The 14,905-nt window shown below is 36.4% G+C and overlaps 1 protein-coding gene across 1 annotated transcript; it reads left to right on the top strand.

Annotated features, from left to right (window-relative positions):
- Positions 1–9,804: 9,804 nt before the first annotated feature.
- On the top strand, positions 9,805–14,695 carry LOC104238013 (protein DETOXIFICATION 40-like). Its single transcript, XM_009792268.2, has 7 exons — positions 9,805–10,145; positions 10,315–10,946; positions 11,375–11,431; positions 12,287–12,525; positions 13,933–14,051; positions 14,182–14,268; positions 14,388–14,695. The coding sequence occupies exons 1-7, from the start codon at positions 9,843–9,845 to the stop codon at positions 14,451–14,453; spliced, it is 1,503 nt and encodes a 500-aa protein (XP_009790570.1). The 5' UTR covers positions 9,805–9,842; the 3' UTR covers positions 14,454–14,695.
- Positions 14,696–14,905: the final 210 nt, after the last annotated feature.

The raw sequence follows: 14,905 nt of genomic DNA on the forward strand, positions 1-14,905 counted from the left end.
GGAGATCCTCGAGGTTGGGTACCACCTCAGGACTGGCGATGTTGTTGGCTTCCTGGAGCCTAACTATTTTTTATGGAGATCCTCGAGGTTGGGTACCACATCGGGTTTGGCGGTTATAATTTCAATGTGAGCACTTCCGAACTCGTAGCTATTTTGAGAAGCATGGGTGACAAGGTACGATGGCCAAAAGAGATGAGATTGAATCCAAACAGGCGCAATCCTGATCATTGGTTCGAATTTCACAACGATCACGAGCATAAAACGGCAGACTATATGTTTTTACAAAGTGAAGTTGATCATTTATTAAAACAGGGTTATCTCACCGAGTTATTCAGTGAGAAAGGTAAGCAAGAATACATGAAGAATAGGCAGGAGCCCCCTAAACCACCTTCTCCCAAAAGGACCGTCAACGTTATAAGTGGATGTGAAGACATCAATGGTGTGATGTACACAGCAACCAATAAAATTTCCAAAGTCACAATTACCCAAGGGAAACGGGTGCGACATGTCTTAGTGGAAGAAAGCATTATGTTTGATGATGCAGATGCGGATGGCGTATTATCTCCTCATAACAATGCATTGGTAATATCTCTAATTGTACATGATACTAATGTAAAATGAGTTTTGATTGATCTAGGTAGTTCCGTGAACATTATTCTGTTAAGAGTATTGCGTGAGATACAAGCTGAAGATAAATTAATACCAAAGGCGCATACCCTATCTGGATCCGACAATTCCAGTGTTGTGATGAAATGATAGGTAATACTTACTACATTCGCAGAAGGCGTTGTCAAAGATACAAAGTTTCAGGTAGTAGATATGTAGATGGCTTACAATATGATCCTTGGAAGACCATGGATCCACGAAATGGATGTTGTTCCTTCAACCTTGCATCAAGTTATTAAATTTCCATCACCATGGGGAATATGTCAAATCCGTGGGGAGCAATATACATCTAGGAACACCAACTCTGTAGCGGATTCAAGTACAAGAAATGAAGAAAAATAGCAATTATATAATCCAGTTGAGGGTACCACAACACAAACCTCATCTGAACAAGGGCAAACAGATGTGGACTCAAGGCTAGATACCATTCAAGAACCAGAGGAAAACGAATATATCAAGACAACAATTGAAGAACTAGAGGTTGTGGTGTTACTTGCACAATGGCCTGATAGGAAAGTCTAAATAGGGGCCAATCTAAGCTAGGACATGAAAGGTAAGTTGATTGAATTTTTGAAAACTAACGTGGATTGTTTTGCTTGGTCCCACTCTGATATGATAGGAATACCACCGGAGGTAATGACTCACAAATTAAATGAAGACACATCGTATCCTCCTGTCAAACAAAAGAAGAGAAAGAAAGGAACTTTCAAAAATCAGGTGATTCAAGAGGAGGTTCAAAAATTACTAAAGATTGGGTCTATTCGTGAGGTAAAGTATCCTAATTGGTTAGCCAATACTATTGTGGTACCGAAGAAGAATGGTAAGTGGCGAGTTTATGTAGATTACATAGACCTTAACAAAGCCTATCCTAAATATTCTTTTCCACTACCACATATAGATCAACTAATTGATGCTACTGCAGGACATGAATTATTAAGTTTTTTAGATGCGTATTCAGGATACAATCAGATCAAAATGGATCTGATAGATGAAGAAAAAACTTCCTTCATAACTAACAAGGGGACTTACTGTTATAAAGTGATGCCTTTTGGTCTCAAAAATGGTGGTGCAACATATCAAAGACTAGTGACTAAAATGTTTCAAGAACATTTGGGGAAAACTATGGAAGTCTCGACATGCTCGTCAAAACTCAACATTTAGGGGATCATATATCACACTTGTCTGATGCATTTCAGATTTTGCGAAAATTTAATATTAAATTAAATCCTGAGAAGTGTGCATTCGGTGTTGCATCAGGTAAGTTTTTAGGTTTTATTGTCTCTAACCGTGGTACTGAAGTGAATCCCACACATGTTAAGGCCATTGAAGAAATCCTTGACATACTTACAAGTAAAAAAGAAGTGCAGAGGTTGACAGGAAGAATTGCAGCCTTGGGAAGATTCATTTCTAAATCATTAGAAAAGTGCTTTAAATTCTTTTCAGCTCTTAAAAAGCAAGATCATTTCGAATGGAATGAGGAATGTCAACAGGCACTCAAAAATTTGAAGAAATACTTATCAAATCCGCCATTGCTCGCAAAACCAAAGGTTGGGGAAAGACTGCTCATCTACCTTGCCGTATTAGAAGTAGCGATAAGAGCTGTTTTAGTCCGAGACGACCAAGGTAAACAATCTCCGATCTATTATGTCAGCAAATCTTTATTAGATGCGGAGACGATGTACCCTTAATTAGAAAAGCTTGCACTTGCATTAATCATGACATCTAGAAAATTAAGGCCTTATTTTCAATGTCATCCAATTGTTGTAGTAACTGCTTATCCATTACGCAATATATTACACAAGCATGAGTTGTCGGGTAAGTTAGCCAAGTGGGCTATAGAATTAAGTGAATATGATATCACATACCAACCTAGAGCTGCTATAAAATCTCAAGTGTTAGCTGATTTCATGGCTGATTTTAGCCAAGGGATGCAATTAGAAGCAGAAAAAAAATTGCAGGTGCTCAACGGAGCTAACCCAGGAATTTGGACCTTATTTGCTGATGGTTTATCTAACATAAAAGGTGCAGTCTTAGGGATTGTTTTGGTACCACCTACGTGTGAAACCATTTGACAAGCCATTAAATGTCATTCTATAACTAACAATGAGGTAGAGTATGAGGTAGTGATTGCAGGTTTAGAACTGGCACAAGAACTTGGCATTAATCAGATTGTAATCAAGAGTGATTCGCAACTTGTGGTTAACCAAATGCTGGGGACTTATACCGCCAAGAAAGCACGAAGGCAACAGTATTTGGAGAAGGTACGGGATCTAATCAGGCAATTCCAAACCTGGAAGGTTACGCTAATACCAAGAGATGAAAATGTTGAGGCGGATGCCTTAGCAAATCTCACATCTGTAGCAGACGTGGCAAGCAATAAAATGCTTTTGTAATAAATTTGTTTCATTCAGTACTCGATCAAGATAAAAATGAGGTAAATTTTAATAACTTAACCTGGGATTAGAGGAACGAGATTGTTGCCTTTTTGCAGAATGGTATTGTTCCTGAAGATAAGAGGAAAGCTCACGCGCTTCAAAAAAAGGATGCTCGATATTGCTTAAAGCAAGGCAATCTTTATCGGAAAATGTTCGGTGGTCCCTTAGCAAGATGCCTCGGACCTTCTCAGACAGAATACGTAATGAGAGAAATATACGAGGGGCATTGTGGGAATCAAGCAGGAGGAAAATCACTAGTAAGAACCCTAATCAGGGCAGGTTATTATTGGCCCAAAATAGAAGAAGAAACGAAAAGTTTCATGGCTAAATGTGATAAATGCCAAAGGTAGGGTAATAATATGCATAGATCTGCAAAGTTGCTACATCCGGTCGCGGCACAGCGGCCGTTTATGAAATGGGGATGGATATCATGGGTCCACTACCACAAGCAAAAGGACAGGTAAAATGTTTGCTCGTACTCACTAACTATTTTACTAAATGGGTGGAAGCAGGAGCATTCAAACAGGTGCGTGAAAAAGAAGTTAAAGATTTCATTTGGTGGAATATCATATGCCGATTTGGTGTACCAAAGGAAATCGTATGCGATAATGGCCTTCAATTTATAGGCACGCAAATCACAGAGTTCTTTCAAAGTTGGCAGATCAAAAGAACTACATCCACACCTTATCATCTGGTGGGTAATGGGCAAGCTGAGCCAACAAACAAAATCATTATCAACAATTTAAAGAAACGTTTAGAGTAGTCTAAAGGTAATTAGCCAGAAGTGTTACCTGGTGTTTTATGGGCATACCGCACAACAGTAAAAACAAGTACATGAGAAACACCATTTACATTGGTTTACGGAGCTGAAGCTTTAATTCCACTTGAGATAGAAGAGCCCAATACAAGATTTACACAAGCTTAAGAAGAGTCTAATAACGAAGAAATGCGCATAAATTTTGATCTACTTGAAGGAAAAAGGGAAGCTGCACTGATAAGAATGGCAGCACAAAAGCAGGTCATAAAACGATACTACAACCGAAAAGCACGTCTAAGATTCTTAAAAATTGGGGACTTCGTTCTCAAAAAGGTTTTTCAATCTATGAAGGCAGCTAATGCATGGAAATTAAGTCCAACATGGGAAGGGCCCTATAGGATTCATGATATTGTAGGTAAAGGAGCATACGAGCTGGAAACAATGGATGGCAAGATACTACCTTCACATTGGAATGTTGTTCACCTGAAGAGATACTATTTCTAAGAAATACCCACGGTTAGGTATCCGTATTTTAAAATTTAATTTTTGAATTGTTAAATTTTACTAACGATTTTAGATGATAGGCAAAAAGCTAGCCCGTACTAAATGATGAGTCACGACCTGCAAGGCACGTGGACTAAATTAAACTTCCCGGTCTAGGGTTACAATTATTCTGATAGAAATTCAAACGGGCTAAGCAGTCTTCATCTATAATAGCACCTCCGAGTCCCGTATGTTTTTCTTTTTCAGGGAAAGGACCAAATGAGAGGAACAATCAAGTGCTCGAGGCTTCATACTTCAATGCTCAAACACTTTGGGGACTATATAATACACACAGGCATGTGTATAAAGAAGGCAAAGAAGATTAGGAAATAATCAAAGATCAAGCCTGAAAAGTTCACTCAATGAATGAGTCAAATACAGAGCAAAGTCACGAGCTAAGCCTAAAGAAACTTACCATAGCTAGGGTAAAGGCAATGTACTGAAACGGGTTATAAATAAAAACCTCGTGTTTATTTTTCTTTTTTAAATCTGTTATAAGAAAAACAGTTACGAGAAAGTTATAGATGAAATTCAAATACATGTAAAGTGTTATTAAAAACTAGAGAAAGTTCAAATAAAAATTTGTCAAAGTTATTTCAAGAAACATGTGTATTCCTATTTCTTTTATCATATATTAACACCGTTATGAAGTTGAGACGTCTTCTTCATTAAGTGTCGAATATAAAAGGGCCCTCTTTTATAAAATTCATGATTAATTTAAGTATTCATGAAGTTAACAGAAGCATTTTTAAGAGTAAAAATGCAAGTTATTCAGTAAGTCCTTAGAAATAAAGGCAAGAATAAACAAAACAAAAGTTCAAATAGTAACAAAAAACTTCTTATTATTAAAAAGCTTAGACTAAGTATGAACTTAATCATAAACTGAAAATTATTTATACATATTGCCCCATAAAAGGTCTGGAGACTTAAGTTTCCAAAACAAACCCTCAAATGAGACCAAGGGTTTTAACCACAATTTTCCAAAAAGAAAAAAAGAGACACAAAGGAATTTAAACAACTTAAACTTGTCACTGAGAAGATGAAGGAACTGAAGCAGGTACATCAACAGCAGCGGGTTCAACTTGGCTTGAAGGAGTAGGGATACCCGTATCATCTTCAACATTTACGGAAGCTTCGATCATGGGAGAAGGAAAATCTTGGTTCTGCTGAGTCTTCTCAATAGTTTCATTGATCTTCACTAACTCAGATTCAAAGTTAAAATTCTCTTGGCTAGCTTCAACAACGGTATCACGGCGAGAATTCAAAAACGCCCAACTCACTTCAATGGCAGACTTATCTTTAAGGATCTCATAATCTCTTTCCTAGTCAGTGATTTCGTTCTTTAGCTTTTAATTTTCAGCCAAGGCAGATTCATAAGAAGCTTGAAGAGAGGTATGGGAATTTTCTAAGGAACAAACCCTATCAGAAGAAACCCGGAGGTCTTCTTAGGCTTGAGTCAAATTCTGCATGAGTTCACCAGCATAGGCTTCTTTTGCATCCAAGAGAGCCTTCAACTCTCTAATATCTTCACTTGCCTTGGAAAGCTGCTCGGAAAAAGAAGTTTCAAGATGAGACTTTTCCTTGTCTACTTGACTGGAGAAATCTTTTTCAACTGCCAACTCCGAAGTCAAAGCCCGCACCTGCAGCTCCAAGGTACTTTTACTTTCTTCTAAGTACTCCACGTCGATCTGAAGACTTTCATACTGTTCCTTCCAATTATATGCCTCCAATTGGTAATCACGCACTAACTACTCTAAGAGGGTAACTCTTTTCATCATCTCCGTGCCGATGAGATTGGTCTAAAAAGGGGGAAAGAGAAGGAAATGAGAATCCTAAAGATAGAAAAATGAAAAAGTAAAAGTTAGAAAAAAGGAATACCTTTAAAGAAGCATGCACAATGTCATTCATCAAAGTCAAAGAATTATGTCTCTCTAGCTTGGCTCTCTCAACAGGACCAATTAAGGGCTTTAGCCACACATCTGCTTGACCCGATTTCCTTAAAAAGTTGCCCTCAGCGGGGACTTCAATAATCACTTTCCTCATAGCACCACTCCTACTTAAGGAGCCAACCTCAGCACGGTGAGAAGGTGGAGGAGGAATTGTCTAAGAAGGAATAGTAAAAGTAGTAAAAACAGCCTGGGGAGGAATTGAAGCAGCCATAATCGACAAAGTAGGAGTCACAATCACGGGAGGAGAAAAAAAAACAAGGGAGCTTCATCAGAAACGGGACCTAAACTTTCACTACCAAACCCGCGGTCAAAAAGCTGCTCAACAGAATCATGAGCAGCAGCGGGAGCATCATCAACATCATCAGGGATCACTACCAGGGCTTCAACAGATTCGGTAAGAGGAATAGAACGGCGGGGGGATGTTTCTGCTTCGTCATCAAAAATAATACATCTACGAGCCCGTGGCCTTGTTACCAAGGAACCCCCGTCTTCCTCTTCTTCGGAATCTTGGTCATCAACGGCTTTTTTTTTCGATGAAGAGCCTAGAATTATTTCTTTAGCCCTTTCCAAAGAGATACGAGAAGCCGCAACTACCTCAGCATTAACTCTTCGAATAGCAAATCCTGATAGAAAGAAGGATTGAGATAAGTTCAGGAAAAAATAATATGTAAAATAAAATAAAAGCTCTTACCATGAGTTTTTACTTTCCAACCAAAACGTTGGGAAAGGGTCTTCCAAGATCTACCATCCATTGGTGCAATACTCAACAACTTTCCTACCCAATTATGGAAATTGGGAACATCTTCCACAACTCCCATGGTTGCTAGAAAAGAAAAGTAAAATTAGAAAAATCAACAAAATTGAAGAAAAAGGTACGAGAAAGTTAGAAGACTCACGTGCAAAATTTTACTTCTCAGGGAAGGAAACGTTCTCATCACTTACTAAACAAACAGTGTGGGCAGCAACAAACCTGGCATACCAGCCACGGTCTTTGTCATCTTCAGGGCTAACTAGAACTCTTTTGCTCCTGACAACTAGTGTAGAAACACCATTGCGAAAGAGTCTAGGGGGGTAAAAATGAATTAGATGTGGGAAAGTAAAACGCACACTGGATATGTTGGTCAAATGCCTCAAACAGGCAATAACCCTCCATATTATTGGGCCAATTTGACCTAAGCAAATATCAAAGAAACGACAGAACTCGAGAATAACAAGATCAATAGTAGGTTTGAATCCTAATGTGAAAGGGTACGTATAGACAAAGGAAAAACCGGTTAAGTAAGAGGTAATTCTTTGATTTGGATTGGTAATAATAATAATAGGAAAGTCACGACTCCAATGGCAGTCTCTGCGAAATAAAGAAATCAAACTTTCAGTGATTTGAGTGAGATAGATATCAGTACGATCTAAAGAAGATACTTGATTTCTAAGAGATTCTCTGTCATTATAGAAAGATAGTTGCGCAGGAACTATCTCCTCTACTAGAGGTTCAGAAGATTCCTTACCTCGAGAAGAAGATCTGTGTGAAAGAGAACCCCTAGTTCTAGAAGAAGGATCGGAACTAGGCGAAGGAAGAGAAGAATCACACAAGGATGAAAATCCTAAATTACGAAGCCTACCTCCTCTTCTGCTACTACTGGGGGCATTAGGGAAGTTATCAACTATGGGGACCCTTCTAAGGTTAGGGTTTGATGAAGACATGATAGTACGAGGAAGAAGCAAACAAAGATTCAAGAACTGAATATTTTGAGAACTTTATGTGATAAAGACAAAGAAGAAAACTATATTTATACTGCGAAGCAACTGTCAAAGGAAAAGGTGCAATGATGGAAAAGTCATAATGAGAACTAACGCTTCGTAGTTAGTGAAGCCGTGAAAAAGCCCTAAAAAGCACTGCAAAGTTGCAAAACCAGTAAAAGGGGTGCCACGCGTGAAGAGCATTAAATGGAAGTGACAAATGGAGCGTTGATTCTGCTATAGCATTAATGGTGACAAAAATTTCCGTTTTAATGAATTCCACTTCCCAAATATTCAATTGATGAATAAATGGCAAGTGGGGGACTATCTGTATTGGGAAAAATTGAGTTTACATATTAAAGTGATTGGAAGATGACGTGTCATGACACGTAGACTGGTCAAAGAGTTATGATTGGCAAAGAGGCACGAATTGCAACAGATACGAGCAGAGGCATAAGAGGAGGCACGAGCGGATACTCAAAAGATTCAACGCCCATACCTATTTAAGTCTAAGAATCAAGGAAAATGAATCTAACAGCACAAGAGAGTACAGATACAATATTTAATGAGCATTAAATACTAAAAACATTAGAGAATCTGTATTAAAATACAATGATTATGTAACGTAGCATTTAATGTCTTTAATTGTCTATAATGGCCTTATTATGACAAAGGTAAAACGCGTATTTCCAAGATAGCTATAAAAAGGAAAGAATGGGTCAATTGTAAGGACACGAACGATTATCTGAATACATTGGTTTACTTTATCTTCTTCTAATTATCTTATTGCTAGCAAAATTATTTTCTCTTATACATTTTTTGATTATCAGTAACCCGAGTTCTTCTAAATTAAAGCTTTGGCCGAAATTCAATTTTTTGGTTAAACAACGGTATTTGTATGGTTATAAAAGCTTTTCATTAAGGGTAAAATTGTAAGTTTAAGTTAAATTGTATCCAAATTTTAAAAAGGATTATTTTTTGGAACGGATCAAAAAGAAAATAGATTTACATCAATTGGAATGGAGGGAGTACATTTCAAAAAAGGTGTGCTCATGACAAATTTCACATTTGCCATACTTACCCTACATTTGAACAAGGTATGCAGTAGATAACAATCTTTAAAGAATCATTTTAACAACTCCAACGACTATTGTGATTATTACAAACTTTATAATTTCATGATTCACAAAACGACACACATTTAACCTTTCATACTTATTTCACGGCATATGAAGATGAGATTTTCATCTATTATTTTATGCGCAAAATAACTGAATTAAAAAAATATATATGTATATATTGATTAAAAGTTGTCTCACTATATTACTGTTTTCCATGTCCAAGATTTTCTTTTTCATGTTGTCAAAATTCTGGTATTTTGTCAATGTAATTTACATACTAGATTCTCTACTTTAATTTGTAGCAGATATCAAAGTGGACAAAGAATCAGAGAGAAAAAAGGGTATAATTTCGTATGGAAGAGACGAAGATTTATGCATGTGTTTAATAAACTCTTTATAAGGTTCTTACATTTCAAAAAAGGGGTGCTGCTAGCTAGCGACAATTGGCACGTGAGGTGCTATGCTGATTTACGTATCAACAAGTAGTCGATAATTATTTTGAAGATTCCATCTTCACAAAATGACATACATTAACCTTTTATTATCTCAAATGAAACCTCGAGATGACAACTTCATCTAGTATTTATATGCCTAGCTAGAAGTTACTTTCATTGCATTCTACATATTCACTGTCATGGGAAAAAGCATGAAGTCTGAAGTTGAGCAGCCCTTGTTGATTGCTGCTCATGGGGGTAGCTCCGAGCTCGAGGAGGTGCTCTCCGACACCCAATTACCCTACTTTCGACGCCTTAGGTATGCCTCTTGGATCGAATTCCAGCTACTTTATCGGCTTGCTGCCCCTTCAGTTGCCGTCTACATGATCAACAATGCCATGTCCATGTCTACTCGGATCTTTTCTGGCCAACTCGGGAACCTGCAGCTTGCAGCAGCCTCTCTTGGCAATCAAGGCATCCAATTATTTGCTTATGGCCTTATGGTATTATTTATTATCTCTCAGTTTCTTTCTCAAATGATCTGAATATCAATGGAGAAAGCTTTCTCAATATGATGATAGTGCTTGTTTTAGTCATTATGGTGCTATTTTTCTGCAATTTTCAACTTGATTCTTTTTAGGTATTTTGGCTTTACTATATTATCGATTGCAGCTAGGAATGGGCAGTGCAGTGGAGACGCTTTGTGGCCAAGCATATGGAGCTCACAGATATGAAATGCTAGGAGTGTACCTGCAAAGAGCAACAGTAGTACTTTCCGTAACAGGGATTCCACTAACTGTGGTGTATTTATTTTCCAAGAATATACTGCTCGCTCTTGGTGAATCAAAACTAGTGGCATCAGCAGCAGCGGTATTTGTGTATGGTTTGATTCCACAAATATTTGCTTATGCGGTGAACTTCCCAATACAGAAGTTCTTGCAAGCCCAGAGTATTGTTGCTCCCAGTGCTTTTATTTCCCTGGGGACTCTATTTGTACACATATTGCTCAGTTGGGTTGTTGTATACAAAATTGGACTGGGATTGCTAGGGGCGTCGTTGGTGCTGAGTTTTTCTTGGTGGATAATTGTGGTGGCTCAATTTATATATATAATAAAAAGTGAAAGGTGTAAGGCTACTTGGGCAGGTTTTCGATGGGAGGCCTTTAGTGGATTATGCCAATTTGTCAAGTTGTCTGCTGGTTCGGCTGTTATGCTGTGCTTGGAGACTTGGTATATGCAGATTCTAGTGTTGCTCTCAGGATTACTCAAGAATCCTGAGATTGCCTTGGCTTCAATCTCTGTTTGGTGAGAATTTTGTACCTAATTTACTTTATTTTTACAGTGGCAATTAAAACTACATAGTTATTGATGATCCCATAAGACTATTAGTATCATAGTGGCAACATCAATTAAGAATTTCTACTCTAAAAGATTAAGTTGTTGATCGATTGTAACTTGATCTTCTTGGCCAACTTAGAACAAACTATGGCAAATGGTTTCACTTTTTCAACAGCCAGTGCTGCTATACCTGTAGTCCTCAAATCAAAATATATATTTATACATATAAATTTGAACAATTCATTTATACTGATCAGTCTTCATTCTTTATAACTAAGGAGAAATGATTGCGATGGTACTACTCTACACATCCATTGAACAATCCGCATATGTTATCTTGCAACGTTTAAGTGACTTGCTAATGTGCTAAAGGATATATTTTTTAATTTTTGTAGCTTGGCAGTGAATGGACTGATGTTCATGGTTGCAGTGGGGTTCAATGCTGCTGCTAGGTCAGTTTTTGACTATTTTTCTTCTCTTGATGGTCCATTAACCATCTTTTCGTGTAATATTCGATGTCCAGATAAAAATCAGGTGGTGTTATAGCAATAACTTAAATTATTTATATTGATAGCTTAAAAGATTTTTCTACTATCAGTTTAGTTTCACTTGCTAAAACAGGTTACTTGCCACAAATTGGAAGTTACCAAAATAATTGTAGTTGGAGTATAAAATATTACTCCCTTTGATCCAATTTGTGTGAACTTGTTTGATTGGGCACGGAATTTAAAAAAAAATGAAGACTTTTAGAATTTGTGGTCCTAAACAATTCAAAAAGGGGTCCACAGTATTTGTGTGGTCATAAATGCTTCTCATTAAGCGTAGAATTGGAAGTTTAAACTAAATTGTTTTCAAATTTAGAAAGGGGTCATTCTTTTTTTGAACAGATCAAAAAGGTAATAGATTCACATAAACTGGAACACAGAGAGTTACTCTCTCCGTTTAAAGTTAGATGATGTAGTTTGATTCGGCACGGAGTTTAAGGAAAAAAATAAAGATTTTTGAAACTTATAGTCTTAAAATCTTAAGGATAAAAGCTTTGTGGGGCCATGATATTTGAGTGGTTAAAAAAGCTTTTCATTAAGGATAAAATGAAAAGTTTAAAATTTAATTATTTCTAATTGTAGAAATGTGTCATTCTTTTTGGAATGTACTAATAAGAAAATTGTGTCATCTAAATTGAAACTGAGAAAGTCACTACATTTTTAAGTGATCACATAGTATAAAAAGTTTTTCAGTACCAGTACATAGAAGTTAGACGCTGTTTGGAATTGACTTCCTTCATAATTGTTATAAAAATTGGCCAGTGTGAGAGTGAGCAACGAGCTAGGAGCAGCACACTCAAAGTCAGCAGCATTCTCCGTGTTCATGGTGACATTCATTTCATTTCTCATTGCTGTCGTGGAAGCCATAATTGTGCTCAGTTTGCGCAATGTTATCAGCTATGCATTCACCGAGGGTGAAATTGTGGCCAAAGAAGTATCTGAGTTGTGTCCATTTTTAGCTGTCACCCTCATTCTCAATGGCATTCAACCAGTCTTATCGGGTAAGAAGTATGCCTTGTCATTAAGTTTATTAATTATACTCCGATTTAAGCACATTGATACGATAAAGAATTTATAGGCTATGAGTGTAATTTAACTTGTTGTAGTACATTAATTGTCTTGTTCTATAGGTTATTAGTCTCACTTGTTATGAGTTATTATGTACATTAACCTTTAAAATAATCGAATAGTGTAAAAAAAATATATTAAATATGAAAGTTAATTATAGATAACTAGTTTTTCTTGATTTATACAGATATGCCATGTCAATATTAATTATATATATGTTGCTTGGGAGGGTATAGGCCTTTTTGTTGTAATTCAACTTGTTGTATGAATGTATCTCTTCGGATAGGGTTAATAAAGTTGGTAGAAAACAGTAAAAGTTAATTACATAATCCAAGTACCACATAAAATTAGAGTGATATGTCTTAAATCTTTTAATTTTTAACATTTAATAAGTTGCATGACCCAAATAGGAATTTAATATTCAAATTGCTAAAATTTATTTTCCTCATAATGTTACCTTGACGATTAAAGGCGAATTCAGAATTTAAAATCCAATAAATTAAGAATGAGCGTATACATTTTAAATTATCTTGAATATATAAATAGTTCTAGTTGAATACAATGAAAGCTTCTGCCTTGATCTTTGATCTTTACGCAACCTTCATGCATCGCCCCCCACCACAGAGAGACAAAAAATTAGGGCTATGGAAAATACATTCAAGTGAGGAAATGTCGTAGTTGGAAGGAACTTTGCTTACCCAATTTGGTCTTAAATTTTCCAATAGACTTTTTTGTTGTGTGATCTTAAGTGTTCAAGAAGCTTGTCATCACTTGATTGGATGAGAGACACAAATAGGAGAAAAAGACAACATAAGCACAATAAATAAGGCAGACAACTTCACTTGTCAAAAAGTGATCGTGTCACGGGCCTTGTATCCAAATTTCAATACAGGTACTCATGTTCATGTATCACTGTTAATTTGCAGTTTTTTCTTTTTTTTTAGTTTTTCAAATTTTCGAAAATTTTTAAAAAGTATTTTCAAGTGAAAATTGAAAATTTTATGAACAAATCTGCTTTCGAAAAAAAGTGAATTTTTTTGGGAAAATCTTCCATCAAAATTTTGTCCAAACGGGCACTTAGAAGTACATAACTTTAGTAGTAAAATAGCAGTTATCAAGTGGGTTAAAATAAAATATTTATACAAAATTTACGCAATTTTAATCATAATTTATATATATATATATATACGGTATTATTTTTTGATGAAGCGCGTTCAATTGAACCCGCTTGCTACCAAGTGTGTCCGCCACTGTATTACCTCACACGAGATCTGTAAAAGGCTTTCGATTTTGTTTCGGCCTATAAGTGTGCCAACGTACAATTGGTTCTAAAATTTCAGGTGTTGCTGTTGGCTGTGGATGGCAGGCGTTTGTTGCCTACGTGAATGTAGGGTGTTATTATGGTGTAGGAATTCCATTGGGATGTCTTCTCGGCTTCAAGTTTGACCTTGGTGCTAAGGTTTTTCAATACACACCATTCATAATTTTAGAAGCCTTCTATTTGTATACATACTTCAATACAAACACTATGTGTAAATTTATATACATGTAGCCTGATTTGTATGACATACTTACTGGATTTGTGACAGGGAATATGGACTGGGATGATTGGAGGGACTGTGATGCAAACTGTTATTCTGCTTTGGGTTACATTCCGTACCGACTGGAATAAAGAGGTGATTTCATCTCACTGATTAGATTCTAAAGTTAAAAATCAGTACATAGTTTTTTGAATGCACATGAAAAGATTGGTTAAGTTCGTAACTGAAATTTGAATTCTTTTTTTTTTTTTCAGGTGGAGTGCGCCAAAAAACGTCTGGACAAATGGGAAAACCTAAAAGGACCTCTAAACAAGGAATGAAGGTGGTGACGATCATTATGACTTAGAATAATGGGGCATGAGATTCAAAGTAATTCATGCAGTATATGCAAGGGGAAAGAAGTCATCAACAGTTTACATCAATCAAAGGTTTTGGCATATCTGCGAAATTAAAGAGAGAGTCACTTATCATTAGTTTAAATCAATTAATCATTTCAATTCTGTCAATTCCTTTGTCTGTATCTGCACATTTATTGATTGTATTACAAAGAGCTTGAAATCAACTACAGTTCTCCAATTAAGCCCACAAGGTGCTATCAAGTTTATACCATGAGCATCTAACCTTGGGAAAAAATAATGAGAACAATGGAAAGAGTAACGCGCAATGTAATAGCTGAATACAACATATATATGTTTGTAATCAGTATTCGAAAATATTATTTCTGTAAAATAAAACGAAACCTTCCAAAGATAAAAATAGAATGAGATGAATA

This window comes from Nicotiana sylvestris, chromosome 4, assembly GCF_000393655.2.
Source record: "Nicotiana sylvestris chromosome 4, ASM39365v2, whole genome shotgun sequence".
NCBI lineage: Eukaryota > Viridiplantae > Streptophyta > Magnoliopsida > Solanales > Solanaceae > Nicotiana > Nicotiana sylvestris.

What these genes read in the sequence shown, in the direction of transcription:
- LOC104238013 (XM_009792268.2), top strand. Translation starts at nt 9,843, where the DNA reads ATGGGAAAAAGCATGAAGTCTGAAGTTGAGCAGCCCTTGTTGATTGCT. An exon ending in TATTTGCTTATGGCCTTATG is followed by an intron (nt 10,146 to 10,314) that starts GTATTATTTATT and finishes TATCGATTGCAG; the next exon opens with CTAGGAATGGGCAGTGCAGT. An exon ending in GGGTTCAATGCTGCTGCTAG is followed by an intron (nt 11,432 to 12,286) that starts GTCAGTTTTTGA and finishes AAAATTGGCCAG; the next exon opens with TGTGAGAGTGAGCAACGAGC.